At 31.3% G+C, this 27666-nt stretch overlaps 1 protein-coding gene across 1 annotated transcript; it reads right to left on the reverse strand.

Moving 5' to 3' along the window:
* Nucleotides 1-1102: 1102 nt before the first annotated feature.
* LOC115955424 (homeobox-leucine zipper protein HDG2) lies at nt 1103-8161 on the reverse strand. Its single transcript, XM_031073551.1, has 13 exons — nt 7845-8161; nt 6989-7592; nt 6164-6378; nt 5892-6009; nt 5485-5673; nt 4921-5358; nt 4695-4796; nt 4355-4555; nt 3854-4028; nt 3445-3716; nt 2359-2454; nt 1857-2246; nt 1103-1625 (listed from the first exon to the last, which is right to left on the reverse strand). Exons 2-12 carry the CDS (start codon nt 7079-7081, stop codon nt 1878-1880), a joined length of 2268 nt encoding a protein of 755 aa, XP_030929411.1. The 5' UTR covers nt 7082-7592; nt 7845-8161; the 3' UTR covers nt 1103-1625; nt 1857-1877.
* Between the last annotated feature and the right edge of the window lie 19505 nt (nt 8162-27666).

Here is a 27666-nt window from a genome sequence, read left to right on the forward strand (position 1 = left end):
ATGATTGGCCGTGGGTCTGTGTTTATACATATATAGATGATGGCAGGCAGAGCATCATGAAAGAGCAGAGCATTGTGAAACAGTTTTGGTGAAAGAAAAGGTACAGCATCGGGAAAGAGAAGGCAGAGCACGGGTTTGGGGCTCAAAAAAGTTTTATTATTATTATTTTTTTAATATTGTGCTGATGTGGAAATTTGTAGGAGTTTCAAAAGCTTCGATTTTATATATTTATATAGATTATATAGATGATGAGTTATGAAGACATTGTAATAAAGATATTTTGTTTGTTTTGGTTTAGTTCCAGAAATAAGCAAAAGGACTATTTACCAACTTGTTAATGTAATTCAACTTTTTTTTTTTTTTGAATAAATTTAATAGTTACAATAGGAGAGAAGGATCCTACATTTACTCCATTGAAAGTACAAAAAGATCGATGTCAATTGAGCTACATAGCTCTTGACAATATAATCCTATAAATAGAACTGTAGAAGCGCTTAAAGTATATACTTCATTGGCAAGCAATTACAAGAACAAACATCCATTGGATATCATAGGAAAGCTCATAAAATGAAATGAAACTACTAAACCTTTTTTTTCTTATATATATAATTTATCAAAAAATAGAGTTTATTTTCGACGTAGCCAATGGTTGATTTAAACTTAATTAATTCAAATTTGGGTTATAATTAACTCAACTGATAAAATTCATCTTCTTGGAATAAGGGACTTAGATTCGAAAATCAATTGATGTGTCTTGACTTAATGATAAACAATTATCATGAAACATTGTGTGCCCTAATATATGAAGAATTAAGGGCATTATTCCCAAGTTTAAAGAGTCACTAAACCATACAGCTTCAAACAATTTCTAACAAATTTTTTGTCAATTCATGGAATAATCTCTATGCAGTTGAAAATATCATTGAACAAGGAAAAAAAAAACCTGGATATATAAATATTCTGTCTAATTTTCAACCACAAAATGAAAGACATGCAATAAATAGCACAGAAGGCCTTCCAGTTTCCTCCTTTGCATGGTGATATCGATTGATGCTCATGAGGTCATGCATGATTGCATATATATTAAAAAGTTAACCATACCTACATAATCACGCACGTATAACTTGCTAAGTACAATCAGACAAATCAACTTCGAACACAAAGACATAATAATCTACGGAAGCAATATCCACTTCAAAAGATCTTAAAATTGTAAACAAAAAAACAAAAGAAAAGAAAATTTTGCTAGTAGGTGTGAGGTTCTTCACCCACTGGTGTTTCAAAAACACACGACCGAACAACAAACAAAGAAGGAAATAAGTGAAGCGCTTTATAAGCTTTCACTCATGCAAAACCCTAACCCTAACTACCAAGTTAAGAAAAGGTGAAAGAAAGTTCAACCCTATTCATAATAATAAGGTGTTAAGCTTTTTTAGCTCTTTAAATTGTTTGAAGAAGTCAATACCCGAACCCCTAATCCTTGCGCTTAAGCTTTTGTAAACTGCTTAGAAAGGATCATGTAAGGTGCGCTCTTGACTTCTGCCCATCTTGTATAAAGAAGAAATTCTTCATCACCTTAATTTGTTTCTCTTAATTTCCTTTCCTTTTCTTGCTTCTGTTAATCACTGCAACAATTATACACAAACTGATGTGATAAGTACACTGAACCATACTATAACCTACCTAATTTTATATATGTAAACACCATTGTACATCCTTAAAAGCAACTTGCTATTAATTTTTTTCAAAAGAAGCATGCAAAACCCCATAAATTGAAGTGAATACTCAAACGATACCCAAGGAAAACATCAACTACAAAATACTTTTTTTATCAAAGAAAACGGAAAATTTACTACCTTGAATTTAGGGTTTGTAGATCATGCGTTCTCGCAAGACAAAGAAGCCTTAATCCTCTCAACGGTGCAAGCAATAAGGTTGTTAACAGTTGCAACTGACCCAAGAGAAAGTTTTGCTGTAGGAACTGAATCAACCAAAATCTGAAAAGCAACAGTGAGGAGAGATCCTCCAGATGTAGTAGCCTCACCAATGCCTCCTTCATGAGCCATTGTTCCATCAGGGAGAATAGCAAATCCTGAAGGAAGTAGGGCCACATAATCTGGATCTCCACCGTTTAGTACTAAATTCATTGCAACAATATCAACTGGTGCATAAATCACGAAAGAGGCTGTTGGGTCAGTGCAACTCTCTTGTAATATCAACATGTTGCTCTGGCTTGAATTTGCACTCTACGATTTTATACAATAGGTTAATTAGTTGGGCATTTCATGTGAAGCACCATATGCTGAAATAGAGTAAGTTTGGGAACGTTTAACAATGGATCCATCATATGGAACTTACATTCACTCGAAGTAGAGATACGCAGTTGCCTGTTTCCCTGCCATTAGCAATATGTGCCATTTCTTGTACAACTCCACCATTTGAAAGAATGTCCCACTGTCACAAAGATGTCAAAACTCATTGAATTTTTCCTGGTAAGGCTTCAAGTTTATTTCTTATCTTTTGGATAAGTAGGCTCATCTTAATTTCATTGTTTTGTATTTCCAACTCTTCTTCTATCAAAATCCTCAATTTTAAGTGCATCTTAAGATACAAGATATGATTACACACAAAATTACAATACAAAATACATCCTTAAAAGATAGCCGAACGATTCATTTGGTCCTCCAACAGTGAGGGTAGTTTCACCTTCATCCCTATACATTTAATTGGCTCAATTTGGTCCCTCAATTACTAATAGTGTTGATTTAGTCCCTTAAGTTTTAAATTAAGTCAACTTCTAAAGATAAAATCAATTTTATTTTGAAAGTTAAAGGACCAAATTGACACAATTAATAGTTGAGGGACCTTAATTTTAAAAGGTGAAGGATCAAATTCACAAAATTAAATGTATAAAAATTATTGTAAATGTATAATTGTACCAATTATACAAGGATCAAAGTTGTCGTTTTGCCTTAAAAGTTTTTTTGGTAAATAAATATAAAAGTTTAAAGACCAAAAGAAAGGGATATGATAAGATACACAAGTTGGCAACTTTGTTCAAAATCCAAAACACGTGAATTTCGATGTTATATATATTTTTTGACAAATGCTTTACATTGCATGTAGTCTAGTCAATCTCCCAAAGTGGTTATGTTATGTATGGTTTATACTTACCATGCAAAGTAAAGTATCTAAACAGCTTAAAGATATTTAAGCTATTTACATATCAGTTATTTACACTGTAATTAGCTTGTTATATGTAGAGATTCCTAAACTAATTAAAAATGGACACAAGTTAAATTGCCTTTATAATTAAGCCTAATGTTATGGGTTAGGCATGTATGCATTTCCTATTGCTGATTATTCAGTTGTTTTCAAATTAATGATCTATATATATTCAGATTCAGATGCCAGTACTCAATTAGGTTCTGAATATTTATATACCTCGCTTCGAGAGTTCTCATCACGGAGAAAATCAAAAACTCTTTTTGGTGGAACAGGAAGCCAGAAGGAAGTAGCAGCACTTAGCACAATGCCAGGAGGTCTGCCTGGATCATCTATGCTTTTTCGGGTCATGACCCTTACATCATCTGCCCCAGTTCCAGACAATGTCGTCCATGTGTGTGCAGTAGAGGCACTCACTCCAGCACAAAAGCTTATCACCATTCTCTCAGCCAGTTTCAACATACTCTTTCTTCCTTCTTGATTTGTAATGACTAAATTAAATAGTAACATATAAAGTGGGGGTTGGCAAAAAAATAAAACATTGTCAATGCATTAGTTTCAAAACTCAAAAGAGAATATTTCCACTAGTATAAAATTTTAACATAGAAATATGGTTTATTTTTATTACCTCCAATATCACCGGTGGGAATGTTTGTTGCCATGGCGCTTGCAAGACGCTCACATTGTCGGTCTAGGGTTGCTACCCAACGTTTTGCACCGAATGCATTACCTGAGCTAACAAGCTGCTTGTATAGATTGTGAACACCTCTATCATCAACTTCTATATGCTCAACCCATGTAACCTAGGGCATAGAAGGACACACAGAAAGAGAAACAAATAATTAGTGTGCTTGTATAGATTGTGAACACCTCTATCATCAACTTCTATATGCTCAACCCATGTAACCTAGGGCATAGAAGGACACACAGAAAGAGAAACAAATAATTAGTGTAAGTATGTTTCTCAAAAAATAAAAAATAATAATAATTAGTGTAAGTATGATTGATACAGCTTATTATTATTTTTAACTTTGTAAAGGTGCAATTTCAAATTGCTGAGCTAAATAGGCACTAAGAGGACCACTAGAAAAGTGAATTGAAATCAGTCATCTAGCCTGACTATTAGTACCTTTGAATATCCATTGGGCATTTCTTGAATCAAACAACCAGAAGGCCTTCTTCGGCACCTCACTGCCGGACTAGGGCGCAGATTATCCAAGGAAACATCAACCACTGCCCAAGTACCATCAGCATGCTGTTTACAGTACCTCACATAATAACTCTCCCGAGTTGGAACGAGGGGTGAGGGAACTTGGAATTCTGCTGTCATCTAAAGAAGCAAATTTGAATTTATATCATTAGAACCAAATTGATTCAAAAGCATATATAACCAGAGACTCCCCTATATAGTAAGCCAAAATTTTAGTAAAAAGAACAATAATACAATAGACATGAAGTTCTGTATGTACCACTTGCAGTGCACCATTATAATTTCCTGCCACTCCAGTTGATAATACTTCCAGAGTCATAGCTCTTGAGACAATCCCAGAAAACACAGTAGACCACTGACTCTGAATATAATAACAGAATGACAAAGCTTAATTAGGGATCAATATTATTACTGAACTTTTAGATGATAGAAACCCTAGCTACCTCTCTTAACTGGTTTATACAAAAGAGAAGAATTAAGCTTACCACATCCATTAGAATCTCAACAAGGTTGATGTGGTTCATGATGACAACAGCAGTTTCTCGTGAAGCTTCGCATTTGAAGCCGGATGGTCTTGGTCCAATCCCACGAGGAAATGTCCTAATATATTCATCCTCATTTATCATTGAGGTGCCATCAAGATTTGTCATCCATAAGGGTTCCCCCATTTTAGCCATTCTGATTAGTTCCTCCATTGCTGCAACCGCAAGCTCAATGATCATAGGTTTATCAGCTTCGGTTGGTGCATTGATCGTCCTAAGAAGGTCTCCAGCACCATACATCTCTCCTCCAATGCCTGGCTGCCCACCAAAACTCCCAACTCCAAGGTCTAGTGGCCGGGTTGGGACCGGTGGAGAAAGAAGAGGGTAGTTCACAACTGGCTTGCCAACGTACTTTGCAGCAATTGCTGAAATCCTATCAATCTGGATAACAACAACAACAACAAAGGAATATTTTTTTTATTTTTTTATTTTGAGTATCTAACCTTAAACAATATTTACCAAAAATATCTCATATAGACAAAATAAAAATACTTGCAATTCTTGTACCTCTTCTCTTAATCGGGCATTTTCGAGTCTCAAATGATGTTCATCAAAGGACATCTCTCCTATTGCAGTTGGACCACCACAATTGGGACATGAGGCATTGCTAAGAGCTTCTCTGTACCTCATGTTATCGGCCCGAAGCTTTTCGTTCTCAGTTCTCAGATTTGTATTTTCATGACGCTCATGTTGGGTCTGTGACAATAAAATTTGGTGAATGACCAAGAAGCTAAAATTGGAAAACGAAAAAATTAAAGGAATAAAAAAAAACGTCAGAGTTTACTAATATAATGTAACCCCACTTTCCATTAAAGAAGAGTAAGGTATGGTAACTGCACGATGTTAGCATATTCTTAGAGTTTATATTTGTAAAGAACAGTTCAGGATTATTAGACCAAAAAAATGGATTTTACCTTCATTTGGGTGCGCTTGTTTTGGAACCAAAATTTGACTTGCAATGGCTCCAACCCTAATTCACGGCTTAGTTCTTTCCTTTGCTTGTCATCTGGATGTGGACACTCCTTAAAGAATCTAAAAGAATGTCCAAAAAAACCGCATTAAAAAAATAGAAAAATGAAATTAAGAAGGGTTTAGATTTTAGAATTAAGATATTAAATTAAAAAAAAATTAAATTATTGCAACAATTTGAAAACTTATTAAATTGAGTTGGAGCTAGCTAGCTTACGCTTCCATTTCCTGGATCTGGTGCTGAGTGTGGCGGTGGTAGCGCTTCTTTTTGTTGGGCCGTGGATCTTGGTCGTCACCGGAGGCACCTTCATGGTTTTCGCTACCAGATTTAGTAGCACTGTCAAATTCATCGTCTCGAATTCGGGCTAAATCACTCTCGGATGTGTTTTGAGCCATGTCTAGCTGGTGGAGCTGACCATCCATCATGTTAGGCTGGAACATATCTACAGATCTTTAAGATTCCGAAGGCTTATGTTTTTTCAATCTAACAACAGAATGGAAAATCTCCACTCAAATGAAAGGAAACCCACATTTCCCAACATATATGCACAAGAACCTACTTCATTTACTTGTACATGAAAAAACCTATTTCATATTTGAAGAGAAAAACCCATGTTTAATTAAGTACTAGTATTTGAACAAAAATTTATACATATATCAACAAGAAGCTTTGAAATACAAATCTCTCTCAAGAGAAAGATTTTAGGCTTTTTTTTTTTTTTTTTTTGAGAAGGATTTTTCTTGAAATAGAAAATTAATTAGTCTGACTAGACCAAATCACTAAAATAATATCTTAAAGTTTCAAGTTCTAAACGTTAATGAAAGAAGAGCAACCCTTAATGAAGATTAGAAGATAACGATGAAATGAACATAGACCCATCATTCTAATCAACATCACAATCCCCAAAAAATATTTTAATTAATTAATTAACCTTTCAATATATATATAATTTTTTTCAAAGTAGGAAAATGGGATCAAAAAGCCTTTAACTAAAAAAAGCCGATTTAAGAAGCAAGATGAAGGGAGAACTGAAACACTGACCTGACCAAGGGTAAGTCCAGAGGATGATCCAAACCCGTTTCTTCCGATCATAGACGGCATGTTGCTCGCCGGAATCATAATCCCGGCAGGCATATTTCACGACCCACAAACACTTCCCAAGCAGTATGTGTGTGTGTGTGTATATAGCTTTTGAATAGTACCAGTACTCTACCTTTCACCCAGAAGAAAGGTGGACAGTACTTTGTCTTTCAGGGGAATCCTTATATAGAGGGGATAGAAGGGTTTGTGTTTTGTGTTTGTGTTTGTTTCCTAGATTCTCTGGCAGTGGTCTGAGAAAAAGAGAAATATGGAATTTAACAAAGAGGCAAACGCTGACTTAGGTCATGGAAAAAAGGGGTTTTCAACTCTTAAGCCTATCTGTTTCCTACGTTAAAAAAAATTAAAAATTAAAAAAATAAAATAAAAATTACAATACCAAGAAAGATAGGGTTGACAAATTTGATACGGCTTTTGACAGAGACCAAAATCATAGTAAACCAAACGAAATAAACATAACGCTCACGAAGATTTCGGAGAATCCAACTGTGCCTTCTCACTTTCTATATCTCTCCAAAAACCAACGTTTCCTATTTCTCCTCTTACCCTATCCAACCAAAAAAAAAAAAAAAACGTTAAAAAAGAATGTAAGAAATATTACAAAGAGAGAGGGAACCTTAAAAAAAAAAAGTGCATATATAAATGGTGAATTTTGCAACAAGTGAATTTTTTTTTTTTTTGGGGGGGGGGGTGGGGGGGGTGTTGGCCGAGTCAAGAAGTGCTTAGAGAGAGAGAGAGAGAGAGAGAGGAGTGTGATATATAGTACGTGAAGATTTACTTGTAAAAAAATTTCACTTACCAGTGAATATAGAACCCCCTTGGAAAAAAAGGTCCAGAAGGAGAAGGATATCAGATCTGATTTGGGGCTAAGTTGTTGCCAGGAAATCAGTATTTGGGGCTATGAAAGTGGTTTTGGTAAGAGTTTTTATAGTAAGTAGAGGTATATATATGGCCTGTAGATAGAAATGGGAGAAAGAAAAGTGACAGAGGAAATAAAGGAGGGGTAGTATCAAAGAGAAGAAAACACAGAGAAAGAGAGAGAAGAGGTAGGCTTTAGGAAATGAAGAAGTAGAGGTAAGGAAGGAGAAAAGGGGAGCAGATGAAGAAATATGTGGCAGCGAGGAGTAATTGCAGAGCGTATTGAGAGGGTGCAATTGCATTTAATGGTTGGAGAGAGGTGTAATTGCAGAGAGAGAGAGAGAACTTTTTTTTTTTTTTTTCTGATTAAAAATTTTCTCCCTAGGAAAGTTTATGGTGCAACGAATGACGGCTACCATAAGTTTTTCCCAATCCCATTTAGTTTGAACTTTATTCTTTACATTCTGATGCAACTAAACTTTATCTATTTTTGTTAAAAGCATGTCGTTTAACATTTTTAGTGTTATCTTCAAAGATGTTCATAGTTTAAATTCCTCTAAATCTTACAATCAGATAAAACATATCATTCTTTCTTTCTTCTTTTCACCATCATAATAGGGAAAATGATGAAATTACTTAATTAAAAAAAAAAGTGCAATAAATTCATTAGTGTTCTTGATTTTTCAGGAGAAAATTATTTCAACCTTGTACAAAATATATAGAAATCATACTGTTAAAAGTTTATGAGTGGTACGAGGCACAAAAGTTTATTCCAACAAATTTCACGTGTCATTTAATTCGTTAAAATCAAATAGATGAGAATATACGATGATAAGAATCTAATTTTCTTATTATCAAAAAAAAAAAAAAAAAAACGTGGGGATACAATTAATTAATGCATGGAAGGCGCGCAAGTGGTGAATCATGGTTCTATAAAACACATTATCTTTCTCATCAAAAAAAAAAAAAAAAAAAAACACACACACATTATCTTCCTGTCAAAAAAAAAAAAACATTATCTTTGGTTTTGTTATTCATTTGGGAAGGGGAAAAACACTTTATATATGTGCATGCAACACACACACACACAATTATTGTATTGTGTATAATTTCAAAAATTGGTGTTTTATGATTCAAGTTTAGATTGAATGAAACACAATCATGTTTACAACTAAAGAGAAAAATAAAGGGAAAAAAAAAGGTTTAAAAAAAAGTATAGGAAAAAAGAAATTCTGCACACCATGGGTAAGGCCTAAGGGTTAACGTTCAGCTTTTCCGCACTGCAAATCTATCCTATTGTTTTCTTTGAAGAGTTCCGTACGGATTGCCTAATTCCTAAAAGGCCTAAAATAATTCAATTATGGTAAATTCCAGTACGCATAATTTAACAAAATGAAATTTATATATTTTTTTTTTCACAATACAATAAATTGATAAAATTGTGTAAAGATTCCCTAATTTCCCTGTAATGAGACAAATATATGAAATTCATTTCCATCGAGTATGAGTCCCTAATCCCTATCATACTAATCATTTACAGGTTTAAATTTCACGTTTTAGATGGGATCATGACTTTCAGCCCATTAGGATGGTAATGCTAAGCATTATTTTTCCCTATCCTGTAAATAATAAGACAAGAATTTTCGTAATAAGATCATGTCATTGTAATTATCACAGACACCTAAAAAGAAAAAAGAAAAAAAAAAGGTTTTGTGCGGGTGGTGAATGCCAAAGCAAGAACTCAATTTCATTAGTACTCATCATCCTATATATTTTTCAAGATTTTGCCACATGTTTCTTAGAGGATCAAGAGATTAAGCACATTCAATGCCGAAAAGAAAATTATGTTGGTCTCTCATTCATTAAAAAAGGGATTTAATCCCCAAGGTATAATCATAAAACTATATGCCTCAATGAGAAAAATATCTTTTTTTTTTCTCTTTTTTTCTTCTCAAAAAAAAAAAAAAGAAAAAGAAAAGATAGTCTTCTTTTTTTTAATCCATAAGATAGTAAATTTTTTATTTGAAAAGTGAAAAGATTTTATTTTTGGTAATTCGATAATTATAATAAGAAATGGAGGATTTGAACCTTAAACTTCTCCATTGTGAGTACCAAAAAATACCTGTTAATTTACAAAATTATTGACAATGATAAATACAAATTGACATCATAATATCTAAAAAATGAAAAATAATGCAGGTCCAGGGCAATACATTTTCTTTTTTTCTTTTTCTTCTTTTTCATTTTATCTCTTAGTGCAGTAATTTAATTTGTGTGGTATAGACAATTTAACCCTCAATTAGATTTTTTTTAAGAAAAAAAAAGAATAAATATTTCGTGTGAAAAAAAGAAAAAAAGAAAATTTTCATGAATTAAATGAACCCAACAATGTACATCTTTATTAATGATTTCGATATAAATTTTGGTCTGTCATGATAGAATATGATTGTCAATTATAGAAACAAATATGAAGGATAACCATTATTGTTCCAAATGTAATGCATTTATTAGCGTGGAGAAGGTGAAACGTATAATTATACATGTGAGTATGACAATGAGCTGTGACTTTAAAGACCAACCCCAATAATGACCTTAAATTTTATAGAAAAGCATATAATCCTCATTGACTCTCCCATTTCAGACGCTACATATATATTCCATCTATCTGTTTTAGGGAATGTTGAAATATGGCAATATCATAAACACAAGGAAAGAATGATTTACACAAATAAGCACACTTACAACGATATACTTAATATTCTTACTCACGACATGTTAATGTACGTGACTATTCCTTTGATATGACCTGTGCTACATAGCGTGAATACTTATCACGTTCCTTAGTCCTTACTATAAAAAGTTTTATTAATTAGTCTTCTTACTTTTCACGGATCTTATGCCAAAAGCTCAATATATTTTCATGCATTTTATCTCTGAATGAAGCAATGTTCTTTAGTCAATGCCCTTACAACTTAGCATGCATTATTTGTCCCCTTCTTTTGGGGTTTAGTTCAGGAGTTCAATTTCTTTATTTACCACTTTTTATTATTATTATTATATATATATAGAATTATTTACACTTGCTTTAAAAAATACCCTTTCGATAATAAGTAATGTCCGTGTGAAAGTAAAATCGATTTGCAGTCCTAAATGAGGAAGCGAAATAAATATGGAGTAAAATAACTCATAAGCATCACCAAAAACGTTTAGAGGTTCTTATTCTCTCTAAAAAAAAGAAATTAAAAAAAAAAAAAATTAGAGGTTCTTATATTCTTATTTAGGAAAAAAAAAAAGGGGGGGGGGGGGGGGCGGCGGTTCATATATTTTCTTGGATAAATCAAACTTATATTTTGGCTAAAACGATAAAAGAAACTTATTATATAAGACACAAAGCATGACAAGGTGATGAGAAAGAAATATAGAGAATGTAAACATATGGAAAATGAATTAAGGTTTGAATATATGTGAGAATGATTTTCATGAAGACTAGGGTTGGTGACATTGTCAACTATGGTTATTGATTTAGGTGGCCCTCTTTAGAATGAGCCCAACCAGGTCTTCCGTGCACAACCTCTCTGCAATCTTCCCCAATAAATGACCCTGAGCAGGCTCTGCATGGCAAACCACATTTACTGCATTCATGCCACTCTTGCACACCCACCTGGAGTTCAAATATATACCCAAAATCATTGATATCTTAAACTTTACTATTCACGGGTTAATTAAATTCAAATGTAAAGTAAAGAATATCTTTCACAACTATCATCAAAATTTAAAAAATTACTAAAGTTATGTGATGTAATTCTATTCATGTATGACTAAATTTTTATCAAATCTAAAAATGGTTGTAGATTATTAATTAATTTAAATAAACGATGACATTTTAAAAATATTTTCAAGCTTTTAGTAATAAAATTCAATTGAATGAGCAATTTTAACTTTTGGAAATTCTGGTAATAGAGTTCACCTAGAATAGAATTAGTTCAATAATTTTAATATAATTATAGCATGGTGATGACTATTTTCTTTAACATATTGTTCATGTTGAGCAAGGAAAAGACATTCATGACATGTAGAATGCAAATTTTACTACAGTACTATTTGCAACGTGAGAATAGGGTGGTAAATAAACCAAATTATTTATGATTTTTTTTTAATTTATAAATTTAATAATTGAGGGAGGGGGATTCTAAATCCTAAACATATATGTTAGAAACACAAGGATTGATAATATATATATATATATATATATATATTAACAATACATCATTAATATATCTATGTAAGTGTTTTAAATGAAAATATTTTTTCTAATTAATACAAATAATATAATTTTAAATATAACTTAGTTATTAATTAATATTGGCACATATTAATGAATTGGTAAAAAATTATAGAATAGTTTTTACCATATATTGGAAATAATAAATTAAAAAATTAGTTCACGAACAAGTTAAGTCTGTTTGATTAAAAAATAATTATGTTTGAACATGTAATATTGTATGACCATGACACACCATCAATTTATAGTCAAAATAAAATTCACTGAATCAATTTAAATGTTTAATACTCGACTCAATTCAACTAGTTTACAACCAAATTTCAAAAATGTTTATATTGTTTCATGTAAACTTGTCAAATGGATTAGCGATCTTGATCGGGTTGAGGTGCAACTCGATTGAGTTTGGGTTAAAAATGACTCGTACTAAACAAACTGCAAAAACTATGATTATTACCCTGTCTTTTCATGGTTGGATCAATCCAGTATGACCAATATTTTTCTTTCACATGCAAATAGTAATAGTAAAAAATTAATAATTAAACTTGATAGTATTGTCTTTGAATTCATTTCAATATAATTAAGATGGACAAAAGAAATCAAAAATAAAAATTCAATAATATATAAATTCTTAAGTCTACAAATGGTTCACTAAGCTGAAACATTTAAGTCTCCATCTCCTTAAAAAAAGTCTATTAATGTTGTTAGAAGGAAAATTAATATCTTAGAAAATAAAGGAAATAAAGAAAGAGTAAGAAGTGAAAATTTAAAACAAATTTATAGGGAATTAGAAAGCCAAAATCTCAATTAATTAGGTTTAGGTGGACCTGTTTTTCACTAGTCTAAAATTCTGTACTTATATCCATATTTTTCTTAGAACATATATATTATCGGGTTCAAATCCAATTTTGTTGGGATTGGATTTATGCAAATGCATCGCCCTCTCTATTAAATAATCTTTAAGATGGGATCTATTGATGATCAGTTGCCTGTAGCTGGCCTCGAAACTTATACATGTATTTTTTTAATAGTTTAATAAAAGTTTCTAGCCAGTTAAAAAAAAGAATAGTAATATTTTTATAACATTTTTACAATAATTTTACAATAAATTTTAAGTAAAAAATTATTATTTGTTGTTGTATAAACTTTATCATTAATATTACTTTTTTATTTACTAATAACTATTTGGATTTAAAAATATTATTATTTGTCCATTAGCATTCAGCCGATCCGAGTGTGGGTCCACAATGGAACTTGAGGGTCATATAAACTCACATTTGGATCCGATATCATTGGGGCGCGTAAAGAAACGTGAAAAAAAGAGCGTGGGGGTTCGTGAGATGTATCAGCCTCCAAGGCATTGTCACTGCGGGGCAAAGTCAAACGCTGCGTTTCGTTCGATGCAATTGCAAAGTGCCAAAAGAGCAGCAAAGTCGTAAACGACTAGTATTACCGTACTGTGGTTTGTGTGGGTCCCACGCGGATATTTTCATTTATTACGCTTTATGTTGTGATTTTTTTTTTTTTTGGGTAGAATATGTTGTGATTTGTGAACATTGCGATATTTACACCACGGTCATGAAAGTAAATATCATAAAAAGGTGGGTTTTTTCGGTCACCCATGAATTCTATCCCTTTGGTCCATATTCTATATATTCCTTCCGTCCCATTATGTTTATCTTCTATTTTATTTTGAGATATCCTAAAATATTGTCTTATTTCTAAAAATAACAGTCATTAATTTACTAATGTTCCTATTATACCCCTATTAATTAACTAATTCAATTTTTTGATAAATTTATTTAAGGGTAGTTTTGGAAACTTATACATTTTTAAAAAGTAGACAAGACAATAAATGATATCCCCTTAAAAATTTTGACTTTTCAAACAGGACAAACAAAGTAGGACGGAGGAAGTATATAGCATGAATCTCAAATTACATGAATACACGTCCTTTCAATGACACTAATTAATAGCACTAAACTAGTGATTGTCAAAAAGAGAAACAAAATAAGAAGTAAAATATTAATAATGTTCTAAAGAAATTTGTTAATAAATCATTTTAGAAAAATTTTTATAGAATAAAAATATATATATTTTGACAGTTTTTATTATTTCTTATAAGGCTAGAGTTCCTAGGGTACTCTACCATGTAGAGTTCTTTTAGAAGATCTCAATCCTTCTTATAAAAGTAGTGTAAAAAATTTTCTAAAATGATTTATTAATAATAACCAAAAGAGTGCATATTAGTATGACTCAAATAATTATAATAGTAATAACATTCCATAACAAAAAAAAAAAAAAAAAAATTATCTTTTTTTAGTAATAGTAATAGTCAGTCAAATCATGTTATACATAGTCTAATTCCAAGCAATATTACATTGTTGGGTTCTAAGACTTTAAGTTTTTTTTAAGAAGGAAGACTTTAAGTTTAAATTATTAGAATTTCAATTTGTAATATTGGCAAACTATGATTAAAACATTTAGTCTTGTTTTAGACTTGCTCAAAGTATGTTTAAGTATAAAGTTGGAATCGAGTGTATTGTAGGATTGATTATGTAAATCTGCCTAGCTTGATCGATCAAAAATTAGACTTGATCAATCGAAACTCGTGCAAATTTTTTATCTACAGAATTTTCCAACTTAGTCTAAGCCCGGTTTGACATGTAGGGTTTTATGTTTTGCCTTAAGTATAAAAGGAAAAACCCTAACTACGTTTTGAGGTTGCTCTTTATGCTGTGTGTATGAATCTCTTATGAAATCTAGAGGTGTTTGCCTTCATACACATTAGGGTTTCCAATATCAAGATTGATGTCAAGAGCTTGGTGATCAATTCAGTTGCAGATTTAAGAGCTTAAAGATATATAAGCGAGAGTGCTTGTGCTTACTGGGAATCCAAGAAAGAAGTAGTCCATGGACTCGGAGCTATCACGTGATCGTGGTAGTAAGTTTCCTATTCGAGGTAGCAATAAGATGTTAGTGGTCCAAGTCACTATTGTATAAACTTCAATTCTTTCATATTGGATTTGTTTTACCTTGAGAATAACTAGGTTAAATCCTCCCCAGGTTTTTTACCGGTTTGGTTTTCCTAGATTATCATATCGTTGTGTTTTTTATTTTCTGCACTTTACAATAGTATGATATATTTGTATTAACCTAGATCTGATAATTTGACTAAGTAATCACTTGGCTAATTAACTAGATTAATTTGGTTTTGTTTTAAGGGGTTTAAAAATGAACATATATAATTTAATAAATTTTTATTAAAATAAAATTCAAAAAATCTCATTGTAGGATTATATGTTTTATATGTTCTTACCAAATGTACCAAATTTGATGTCAAATCCAATACTATTTACTATTCAATTGGGTTGGGTTGGGTTTAAGCTAAACACTTAATAAACTGTGTTAGGTTTAAGTTACATTTAGTGTAATTTTAAGTAATGTTACATTACATAAATATATAATTACTTTATATTGAATTCATATTTTGTAAATCCTACCATTATATTACATGCGCTATATATTCCTACCATGCATGTTAAATTTTATGCTAATCAAATATTTATTATATCCTTAAACTCATTTTTGATGCATAGGTTTAAGCTACAAAAACTTGAAATTTTGATAATATAGCTATTGATATTTGATCATCATGAAATTTAGTAAGCATAAGATATATTAAAAGAACATGTAATCCAATGGTAGATTTGTCAAAGTTTGCATCCAATAAAAAGATATTGAGTAATTTGTGGGTCTAGACTCTAGATTTAAATTATTAAATTTCAAAATCACAATTCCAAATTATGTATCTTATTGGTAATTATTTTCTCTTAATAAATGTTGTCTCTAGGTAAATAGAAAATCTAATTATCATTTTTATTTATTTATAGGAAATGATAAATATATTATTGTTAATGAAAAGATTAATTAATTTTTGGGATTTGAAAAGAACAAATTATAGATGATCTATAATACTATGTGATGATGCACAAAATTATCAGTGAGTTGATCATTACACGCGTAGTGATTGGAGCTATTTGAGGAATAAAATGTGAAGAACCTACAGAGAGCACCGGTGGAGTGTCGACCAAAGATCCTCCGAAGGTTAAGTAAAAAGTAAGTGATAAAAGAATCTCCAATAACTTTAAAAGTGTGAGAGTTAGGAAATTGCACATACCTTGAAGAAGAGGAGACTTGGTTCTTATATAGTGGTGTAAGGCTAACTGAGATCCTATGAACATAGAATCTTCCTTTGTAGGGAAGTTACATAGTTAATATTCCTAGATCTCTAGGCTTAATTTCCCATATTTGGAGGATATGAATATGTAGAAGGATCTTTGGACATGGTGCGCAAGTTCTTTCCATATGGGGATGCAAGAGTGTAGAACATGCAAACGGCGTGGAACTAGGTATAATGAGTCGTCGATATATGGAGATGCTCGTTGTATCATTGGCTGATGGACGAGTCATATCAATTATCTCAAATTCATTGAAGTACAACGATTCCTTAGAGACTGATGATGATTGTGAGCCTGACAACCCAAGGTGGAGCCTGACCAGGCGAATTAAGGCGACATACTTCTTTGATGACCAAAGACCCCTTAGAGGCCAAAGACCCCTCATCGGTTGAAGACCATTCATAGGCCGAAGACCCTAGGGTGTTAGTCAAAATTTTTAAGGGTTGAAAAAATATTCCTTATCACAAATATGAAGAACCCAAAATTTGAAATTTGAATTCCATTAAAAAAAAAAAAAAAAAAAAAAAAAAAAAAAAAAAAACTCCAAAAATGAATATAAATGTTCAACATTATTTGGATTCTATTTTCTCTCTCTCTAAAGCAAACCCAGACGCTCAACATCCAAATTCCAATTTTTACTCTTTTTTTCACCCAATGCAAATCTCAGTTTCTATTTTATTTTATTTTTTGTCCCTTCAATTTCTTGGGAAAAAGGGTACGTAATAGTAGACTGCACGAGTCCAGAAACTGCCCTACAAATAGAGGCACTCAAATCTTACAAATACAACAATTTATCTCTCACATGTTAGGGGATCAGGGTCAAGTGGTCAACACCCAAGAGCAAATATTTTTTAGGAATATTGTGATTAGAAGGAAGTTGAAGCTTAAGCCATCTCCATTTGGGATTGGGACAGTAGGTCATTAGCCAACCCTCTTAAGCTTCAACAATGAGAGTAGCACTAGCAACTACATTCCTAACTCACCTCCAAATTGGGTAATCAACAGCACCATTGCATGGTCTAGCTTGCTATTAGCAACATGAATCTTTCTACAGGAATATTCCAAGAAAAAATGGGAGAGAGAGAGGTCAAATCCAAATGTTGAATATTCGTATTTGCAATACCAAAAAAAAAAAAAAAAAAAAAATTATAAATGTGGAATCCAGATATTCAAAATCCAAACTTACTTCAGGTGAAAGAAAAAATTGAAAGATTAATTTGGATTCCTCCCATCTATAAATTGCTTCATTCAAACCCCAAAAGCTTAATTTATTTTTTCATTAGTAATAATTTGCTAATTGTCCCCTGTCGTCTCTTGTGTTGTTAAAGAGTTTGGTTGATAGTGTATTTGGATGATGTTATGTGTCTTATTTGATTAGTATTAGGTATTTAGGTGACTAATGTTGTTATTTTTTATGGTTGGTTCATATAGGTAGATTAGATTAGAAATTTTTTTTAAATGATTCATTTAGATGTGGATGAGGTATGATTTTTTTGGGGATAAATTCTAAGAAATTGAAATTAATCTTCTTCATTTTTCTTTAAAAAAAAAAAAAAAAAATTGTAACGTGGATTTTAAAAACTCTTAGAGCACTTAACTATTCTCTAGGTGTATAGTCCTCTGTATACACCAGAGAAAGTATTCCAATGAAAGTGGCATGTAGATACTAGCTAAAAGTTTTGGACCCAAAATCTCATTGACGTTTATTTTATCTCATTGAAAGTTGACATAAAATTCTTATGTAAGACAATAAATAAATTGTCATGATTTCTTGAATAATTAAAAGTAATTTGTTAGATAGTATAATTGGGAGGTTTAGATTTCCCTTAAAACAAAAGTGTATTGTTCTTATTTCTCTTAATCAAAAGAGAAACAAGTAAGAATATAATAGTTCAGAAAATCAATTCACCACTCACAAATCAATCTAATACTTGATCTGTTATGTAAGCATATAGAAATTGGAATCGGAACAGGTCTTAAAGGACTCCCGTATAGAGCGATTAGAAGTTGAAATTAGCACTCTAGTTTCAGGACAACAACAAATATTCAAAAAGATGAAATAGCTATTCACTACGAATCTACGATGCATGCCAGCCTTAATCAAATTGCAGGAAAGCAAAGTCACAGTCATGCATAAAGCTCGCATGGCCAAGGTGTGACTGCTGGGAGGTACAACAACCGAACAAACGAGGGACCAATGAATTCGAGTTGTGTACCATTCCAAACTGTGTTTCAATGGCAATGAATACCTAACTAGTTGGAGTCGTCGAGTGGAGCAGTTTATTTAATTTCAAAATATTTTCAATGTTTGAAAGTTTTCAGAATTCTTGATGAATTTTGGTATTGCTACCAAAAGGGGCTAATTTAAATTATTTAAATGCTCAATGGATGCAATTATCAATACTAACTATAAGAGGATTCACCTCTTTGAATTGGACTTTTATATTGTTCAAAAATACCCTCATTAATGAAGGGTAACTTCTCTTAGAAATAGGGTCATAAATGTTAAATAACAAATTTCATTTTGAATAAAAAAGAGAACTCTTAAAATTTAGGATTTTTTTTCCTTCATGTTCATCTTTTTATTCCCTAAAATTTAACATTTTTTTTGCTTTCATTCGAATAAAAGTAAAACACCCCCAATTTATAAAATAAAAAATAAAAAATTAAGAGAACTCTTAAAATTTATCATTTTTTTCCTCATGTTCATCTTATTTTTCATACCCAAACTTTTCTATATATCACTATACCACTTTCAAACACACGTTCAAAAAAGAAATTAAAGTTACTACTTATCTCTAAAGTTTATAATTTTTACTAGTTATAGGCCTGTGCGTTGCACGGTTTTGTGAAAAAGCTTATAAAATAAATGTATAAATAACTATATATTTTAATAGATTCAATAAAGATAAAAGAAAAAATTATCAAGTGTAAATAATTATCTCACTAAAATAAGGGGTAAGATTATTCCTACTAAATTAAATTGATAATTCCAAAATGAATTTTAAGTTGATAATTATTTTAAAAAAAAAAAACGAACTAAACAATTGATAAATCTAAAATTAATATAATCTTGATAATATTATAAATTATAAATTAAAGGTGATAATTCAAGAATACACGTGTAGAACATCTTAATAATTTGATGTAACATAAAAATCAAATAAGAAAATTTTTAAAATTAATCTATTAATTCTAACACAATTTAATCATTAATTCTAAGAACCTAACCCTAAGCATATAAATTAGATCAAAGCTAAGAAAAATAGTTTAAACAAAAGTCAACCAATACACAAAACCTAATCAATTTAATAAAAACAAAATACAAAAATAAAGAATGAGCCTTTAGAAACTTGACAATGTTTTTGAATGTTTCGAATTCATCAATTAAAATCACATGAAGACAAAAAACCAATAATAACACTAAAGAAAAAAAAAAATGAAAATAACAATAATAAAAGAAGAAAGAATGCATACTTGCATTGTCATGGGATTTAGGCATTCACATTTTGAAATAACCTTCACTTCAAAAGGGATATATAGGGTTATATATATTGGTAGAGTTCCATTTGAAATATAATTCATTTAAATCTTATTGAAATTAAAGATATCTAATCAATGTGTTTGTTTTTATCTCATAAAAATTGGTGTAGGGACTCAATTTGTAACAACCTAAAATGATATTGGGTTCGCATGTAAAAAAAGGTCCAAACAATATCATTTGTAGAGCGTGGGTTTGAAAGGCTAGGCCTTGATCACCGGACGGGGGTTAGTCGTCTTGTTCGTACAAAATTAGGCCATGTTCGCTCAAGGAGTCTTTCTCCTTGAGGCGGTCTGGGAGGCTCTGGTTCTTGGCTTTTTTTCCCACCCCCCCACTTTCCGGATTGCTTGCTTCCCCTTTTTATATTAGCCTATATCCCTTATCCTACGTCCACGTGTAGGTTCAACTTTCCAGGACTGATACTTGTCCCATCAGCCCATACCCAAAGTGGTTGGGGGTGGTTGTAAAAGCTGAAGAGCATGGCTCTGTCAGGTGCAGAATACTTTATTGCGGTACTGGCAGCCTTTTACTTGTGCTGTTTCCACACTGTGATCACTCTTCCTTTTAGGGGCATTTATGGCATGCCGAGCAGGAGCTCGTCCTCGGCCATTTCCTTAGGCCGTCCACGACTCTCATGATGCGTCCTCGGCCATGTATCTCCTCAGCACAGGCCTTAGGTCTTAACATGAAATGAGCTGGGGTCACAAACTCTCTGGCTCCACAATTGGAATTAAAAAAAGGTCATATGAATAGAATGAAAAAAAAAAAAAAAGAGTTGAGAGAGAAAAAAAACATGGTTGATAGCTATAAGGAATTTTGATATATATATATATATATATATATATATATATTTTAAATGTCATCAACGTAGAAATTATCAAATTAATGGAGATATATACTATTTTTTGGAATAGATAGAGGTTATCAAATTATTGGAGATATATACTATTTCTTGGGATAGATTTATATTAATCACCTCTTGAAGAATTTGGATTGTGCTTATCTCTTAATAATCAAGTTTTGTAGCTTGATATTCTGATAAAATAATATTAATTTAATAATATTAAAATTTTGTAAATTTTGATGATAAATATTATCTAAATTAAATTCTTGTATGTTAAATATTATCCCTTAATTTAATAAATATATCCTAATAAATAAAAAAATAATGTTAATCTAATTTTATTTAATGATAAGAATGAATTAGAGTCTTGGTAGTATACTATTCCCTTTTAGTTCTTTAAAATTCTAAAAATTTAATAAATTTTTTGCAATTTGGTGAAGCCACATGGCGCAACCACGGCGTCTAAGCCCAATTTATATTAATCACCTCTTGAAGAATTTGGATTGTGCTTATCCCTTAATAATCAAGTTTTGTAGCTTGATATTCAAATAAAATAATATTAATTTAATAATATTAAAATTGTGAAAATTCAGATGTTAAATATTATCTAAATTAAATTTTTGTATATTATATATTATCCCCTAATTTAAGAAATATATCCTAACAAATAAAAAATAATGTTAATTTGATGATAAATATTATCTAAATTAAATTTTTGTATGTTCAATATTATCCCTTAGTTTAAGAAATATATCCTAACAAATAAAAAAATAATGTTAATCTAAATTTATTTAATGATAAAAATGAATTAGAGTCATGATAGTATACTATTAATTTTTAGTTCTTTAAAAATCTAAAAATTTAATAAAATTTCTGCAATTTGGTGAAGCCGCGTGGCACAACCACGGCGTCTAAGCCCAACTTTTATTATGATATAATATGATATATATATATATATATATATATTTTTTTTTTTTTAAATGTTATCAACATAGAAATTATCAAATTAATGGAGATATATACTGTTTTTGGAATATATAGAGATTATCAAATTATTGGAGATATATACTATTTCTTGGGATAGATTTATATTAATCACCTCTTGAAGAATTTGGATTGTGCTTATCCCTTAATAATCAAGTTTTGTAGCTTGATATTATGATAAAATAATATTGATTTAATAATATTAAAATTTTGAAAATTTCGATGATAAATATTATCTAAATTAAATTTGTGTATGTTAAATATTATCCCTTAATTTAAGAAATATATCCTAACAAATAAAAAAATAATGTTAATCTAATTTTATTTAATGTTAAGAATGAATTAGAGTCCTCATAGTATACTGTGAGTACATGACTCATGGTCGCTCCAGAAGCTTATAAACCATGAGTGGGAGAGTTCTCTAACCGATGTGGGCCGGGATTCGGGTGAGCCTAGGTGTCAATCACCACAAAGGCAAAAATCCTGAGGTTCCACACTCGGGGACGAGGACAAAACCGTGAGGGACTGGCTCCCCAAAGCGGACAAATACCAATTGGTGCGAGTCATGTACTCACATATACTATTCCTTTTTAGTTCTTTAAAAATCTAAAAATTTAATAAAATTTCTACAATTCGATGAAGCCATGTGGCGCAATCACGGCGTCTAAGTCCAACTTTTATTATATATATAATATAATATGATATGATATAATATAATTTGTATGTTAAATATTATCCCTTAATTTAAGAAATATATCCTAACAAATAAAAAAAATAATATTAATCTAATTTTATTTAATGTTAAAAATGAATTAGAGTTCTGGTAGTATACTATTCCTTTTTAGTTCTTTAAAAATCTAAAAATTTAATAAAATTTCTACAATTCAGTGAAGCCACATGGTGTAACCACGGCATTTAAACTCAACTTTTATTATATATAATATGATATGATTTGTTTGAAAAAAAATATTTCCAAATTATAATAAATGTAAATTATTAACCTTTTTCCAAAAAATTAGAAAAGCCTTCGAGAACAAGGTTGTTTTCTTAGAAGAGAGGAATGCTGGTAATGTTTTTATAGTTTGTTATGCTAGATTCAAATAAGTTGAATTGGATTAAAAATTTATTATAATAGATTCAAATAAGTTAATTTAGATTTTAATGAGTTAATTTAGTTTTGATTAAGAATGGAATAAATTTTTTTTTAAAATATAAATTCTAGGCAGATTGTTACTGGGAGATTTAAATTTCCTCCAAGCAAGCCTTAAGAAGAGAATAGTTCAAAAAATTAATCCTTCACTCTCAAGCCAATCCAATACTTGATTCGTTAATTAAGCATCTAACAGATGAGTTGTTTTCTTTAACTAATCATGTTTACACAAATCTTCTCAAAAAACAAAACAAAAAATAAAATAAAATAAAAATCATGTTTACAAAATAAGTTTAAGCTAAAAGTCTAATATTACAGAGAGACCCTAGGATATCTCCTTTTTCTATTAATAATGTATAAAAAGAAATGTGAAAGTTATTTGAGAAAATTAAAAGAATATCTTATTTGTGTTGAAACATTAGATATTTAGTATGCGTTTACATTGAAATGAAAAATTAAAATTATTTCAGTATTCAGTTTATTTTTGCTACTATAAATATGCTATTATTCATGAGTCTCACTGTACTTTTTGACACTATTCATGGAACCCATTATACTATTTTAACTAATTTTTATCTTTATTTACAGTACTTTTAGTAATAATTTTTTAATTTCAATAAAATAAGCGTATTTAAACACATCCGAATGTGAGATTTTTTTAGAGAGAGAGAGTGAGTAGAATTTATATTTTATTGTAATTGTAGGTTTTAATTTGGATATTACTCAGCAGGTAAAATAAAATATGTAAACAAAAAAAAAAAAATATATATATATATATATATATAGAGAGAGAGAGAGAGAGAGAGAGAGAGAACTATGGAGTAGTTGGTTTGAAAGCGGTTTCAACTTTTTCATGCTATGCTCATTCTTTTGTCATTTTGTGATTTAAGAGGTTTGGTTGTGACTTGTGACTTGTGAGGACTGTGGAGTGAGGACTAGTCTTTAAAAGTTGACTTTGGGTTTACTTTAAGTTTTTTCTTTCTTTTTTATCCTCAACCAAATTTCCTCCTTATTAAAAAAGTTTAAGCCAATCCCATTTAGATTTAGATACTAGGGAGTAGCACTGAGGCCGAGGATAGTCATATCTGACCAATGCACACACCATCTACGTCATGGGGTCCGAGGGACCTCAGTATGGAATGGTGACCGTGACACACCTTTCTTTTTGAAATATATATATATATATATATATATATGTATATGTGTGTGTGTGTGTTTGTGTGTATGTGTGTGTAGCTGGAATCGTACCCCATGTGATGGCAGCTCATCTTTCAGAATGGGCCCTACTTATCTTATGCTCTACGTTGCTACTCTATCAGACGGTCCATACCCTTCTAAATAATATTTTGATCCTTTTTTTTTTTTTTTTTCCACCTTATTATTAATTCTTTTATAAGCCCAGAATGATAGCATTCACGTTGAATATGTTAAAAAGTATATAGCTTTTAACATTTTCAAAAATTATTAAAGTATATAGCTTTTAACATTTTCAAAAATTATTTTATCTATTTTAACAATCAATTTTTAAATATACTCAATATATGTTCTATTTTAATATACAACACAATAATATAATATATACATCACAATAAAAAAATCTACGAAAACAATAGAATAATCTACCATAACAATAAATGAAACACAACAACGGTTACAACAGCAGACCCACAACACAACGCCACTCCAAACAACCCACACCCACAACTAGCAGACCACCAAATCAACTCATACCCACAACCATAAGCCACCCCAATCAACCCACCAAAACCGAATCAATCAACCCCGATCAACCCACCAAAACCACCCAAAATCAAATCACAAAACCCACCAAAACCCAACCACACCCGTCGAAACCCAGTCATACTTGCCGAATCACCACAGCTTAGCCACCCCAATTAACAACAGAGACCCATGAACCAAAAAAATCATCCTAGACCCGAGAGAGACCTAAATAATACACAGACCCACAAACCAAAAAATCGATCTCATCTTCTTCACTAGTTGCACTGAACCATTATAACCCAGCCACACCGATTGCCAGAGTCAAATCATAGCTTAGCGAGAAAGAGGAAGATGGAGAGGCAAAGAGAAAGAGAGTAAAAGTTGAGAGAATGAGCAATTAGAAAGAAAGAGAAAGAGAGAAAGGGTAGAGAGAATGAAAGATCAAAAAGAAGGAGAAAATAATAAAAAAACATAGCAACTCACTATAGCTAGGTGTTAAAAATTATAGTTTTTGACAAGTTTGATGTAATGTGTTTTTTGTATGTTGGTTATTATTAATAGCATTTTTAACATTATAACATTTTTGATATGAATGCTCTCAAGATAGCACTTGCACAATGGGAGAAAGGTAAATTTCATTTTTTCCATCACATATCTCTCCCATTCTAAGAGCATCCACAGTAGACGTTGTAAAAAAAATGCCATTTTAAAACATCAAACACCTACTTTATTATTTTACCACATTATTTTACAACATCTCATTTATCAGATATTTTATACTTCAATTTTATACATTAAAATAATATTTACACCACATTAAAATAATATATGAAATTCCTCCCCTCATCCTCATCATCATCATTATCATCATCAACTACCGCCGCAACAACGACATCAACAACAACCAGAAAAATTGTTGCCGCCACAATCACCAGAAAAAAAAAAAAAACACAACCACCAAAATCAACCCACAACCGCCGCCAAATCCACCACCAAAACAGAAAAACAAAGACAAAAACAGATCAGAAATCATCATCATCATCAACCATCACTGCAACAACAACCAGAAAAATTGTTGCGGCCACAATCACCAGGAAAAAAAAAAAAAACCACAACCACCAAAATCAACCGCCGCCGAATCCACCACCAAAGCAGAAAAACAAAGACAAAAACAGATCAGAACAGAGATCGGCACCACCACAACCGATTCGCCCACCAGTTGACCCACCTACTACCATCGATTCGCCCACCGCCATAACCCACAACCCGAACCCACCCACCACCGATCTACCCATCTCAACCCACCCACCGCCATAACCCACAACCCGAACCCACCCATCAAACCACAGCCAAAAAAAGTGAACGGAAAAAAGAAAAAAGGAAAAAAAAAAAAAAAAAAACAACCCGAAGCAGAATGTGGTGGTCTTTGGTGAGATCGGCGGTGTTGAGTGGCGGCCAAGCCACAAATCACATTTCACACAACCCAACCCAATGACCAACAGATCTCCTAGCCGATGACCCATGCCAGTCAGAGACCCACGAACCCACCAAATCACAAAATCAAATCACCCCACTGAAATCAAACTACAAAACCCACCAAAATCATATCACACTTGCCGAACCACCATCACCCAAACCCACGAAATCAACCCAGACTCACACTTGTCGAAGAACCGAACCATGAATCAACCTAGACCCATGAAATCACGAACAAGGACGATCCACCACTACCCACGAAATCAACTCGGCCCACAAAGAAAGATCAACAATCAAAGAAAGAGAGGGAGAGTCAGAAAGAAAGAGAAAGAGGAGACACAGACAGAGATGGAGAGGCGGAGAGAAAGAGAAAGAGAGAAGAGAAAAAAATAAAGTGAAAAGAGAGGAGAGAGAAAAGAGAATAAAAAATTAATAAAACTTATATCATTTTCGTCCGTACCGTTGCAAATTTGCAACGGTACTATTCATATGTGGTATAATTTTTACCATTTGGAACATCTGATAAAACTCCGTTTTTGTGTTTGGTGTGCTAAATGTGCCAAAAATTTGGCATTTGGCACATTTAGCACATCTGCTGCGGGTGCTCTAATAGAATTGAAAATAAAATTTTGAGATATATATATATATATATATATATATATTTATATGTTGATTGGTTATTAAGTAATACTGTAATAGTCAAAATTCTCTTTTGACTATAAAATCAAGTCTGGAAAAGTGAGATAACAATGGAGTGAAAAGAAAGAATGAAAGACGAGTGAGACATACTTTAAAAAAGGAAAATGTTAATTATCATTTTCGGTCCTTAATTGTTGCTCCATTTTAAAAAATACTACTTACGGGTGTTTGGAGCGACCCGTAAGTTTTATTTTATTTTATTGTTGAGAAAGCGTAAGTATTATTTTTGGTCCTCAATTGTTGCTCCATTTTAATTATCATTTTGTGGTTTCTCAAAAAAAAAAAAATATATATATATATATATATATCATTTTGTGGTCCTTAATTATTGCTCCATTTTAAAAAATAATACTTACTATTATGTAATGAATGGAAAATTTTGATGTGGCAAATAGTGAAAATTTAAATTAAAAAAAAAAGTGTTAATTGGATGCCATTTAAAATGCCACGTTGCCTTTATTGAAAAAGAAGAAGAAGAAGAAGAATTCTATGTACACACAAAATTTGACAATATTCTTCACACCATGTTGAGTTGACAAGGTTTTACTTATTCTCATTTAGACCAACTACTGACAACTTTTTTATATACTACTAAAAGTCCACCACTTTTTGCAGGTGTCAAATTTTGTGTGTAAAAGAAGGGGGGTAATTATGCTCAATTCTCTTAAAATTTGGGGAAATGACACTCCACGTACATCAAACCTAAAGAAAAAAATTCTCATTTACTTGGAGGTTAGAAGAAATTAACACTCCCCTCACTTTTGTTTATATTAGGAATGAAATATTCTAAATTTTTATAAGAATCTTAAAAAAAAAAAAAAGAATTT

The sequence above is a fragment of the Quercus lobata genome, chromosome 8, assembly GCF_001633185.2.
Source record: "Quercus lobata isolate SW786 chromosome 8, ValleyOak3.0 Primary Assembly, whole genome shotgun sequence".
Taxonomy (NCBI): Eukaryota; Viridiplantae; Streptophyta; class Magnoliopsida; order Fagales; family Fagaceae; genus Quercus; species Quercus lobata.

Bases quoted from the DNA above. Each gene is read 5' to 3' on its own strand.
- LOC115955424 (XM_031073551.1), bottom strand. From the start codon at position 7,081: ATGCCTGCCGGGATTATGATTCCGGCGAGCAACATGCCGTCTATGATC. The intron at 5,674-5,891 runs GTAAAATCCATT...TTATTGTCACAG, and splicing joins ACAAGCGCACCCAAATGAAG to ACCCAACATGAGCGTCATGA. The intron at 3,717-3,853 runs GTAATAAAAATA...TATTTAATTTAG, and splicing joins TCCCACCGGTGATATTGGAG to TCATTACAAATCAAGAAGGA.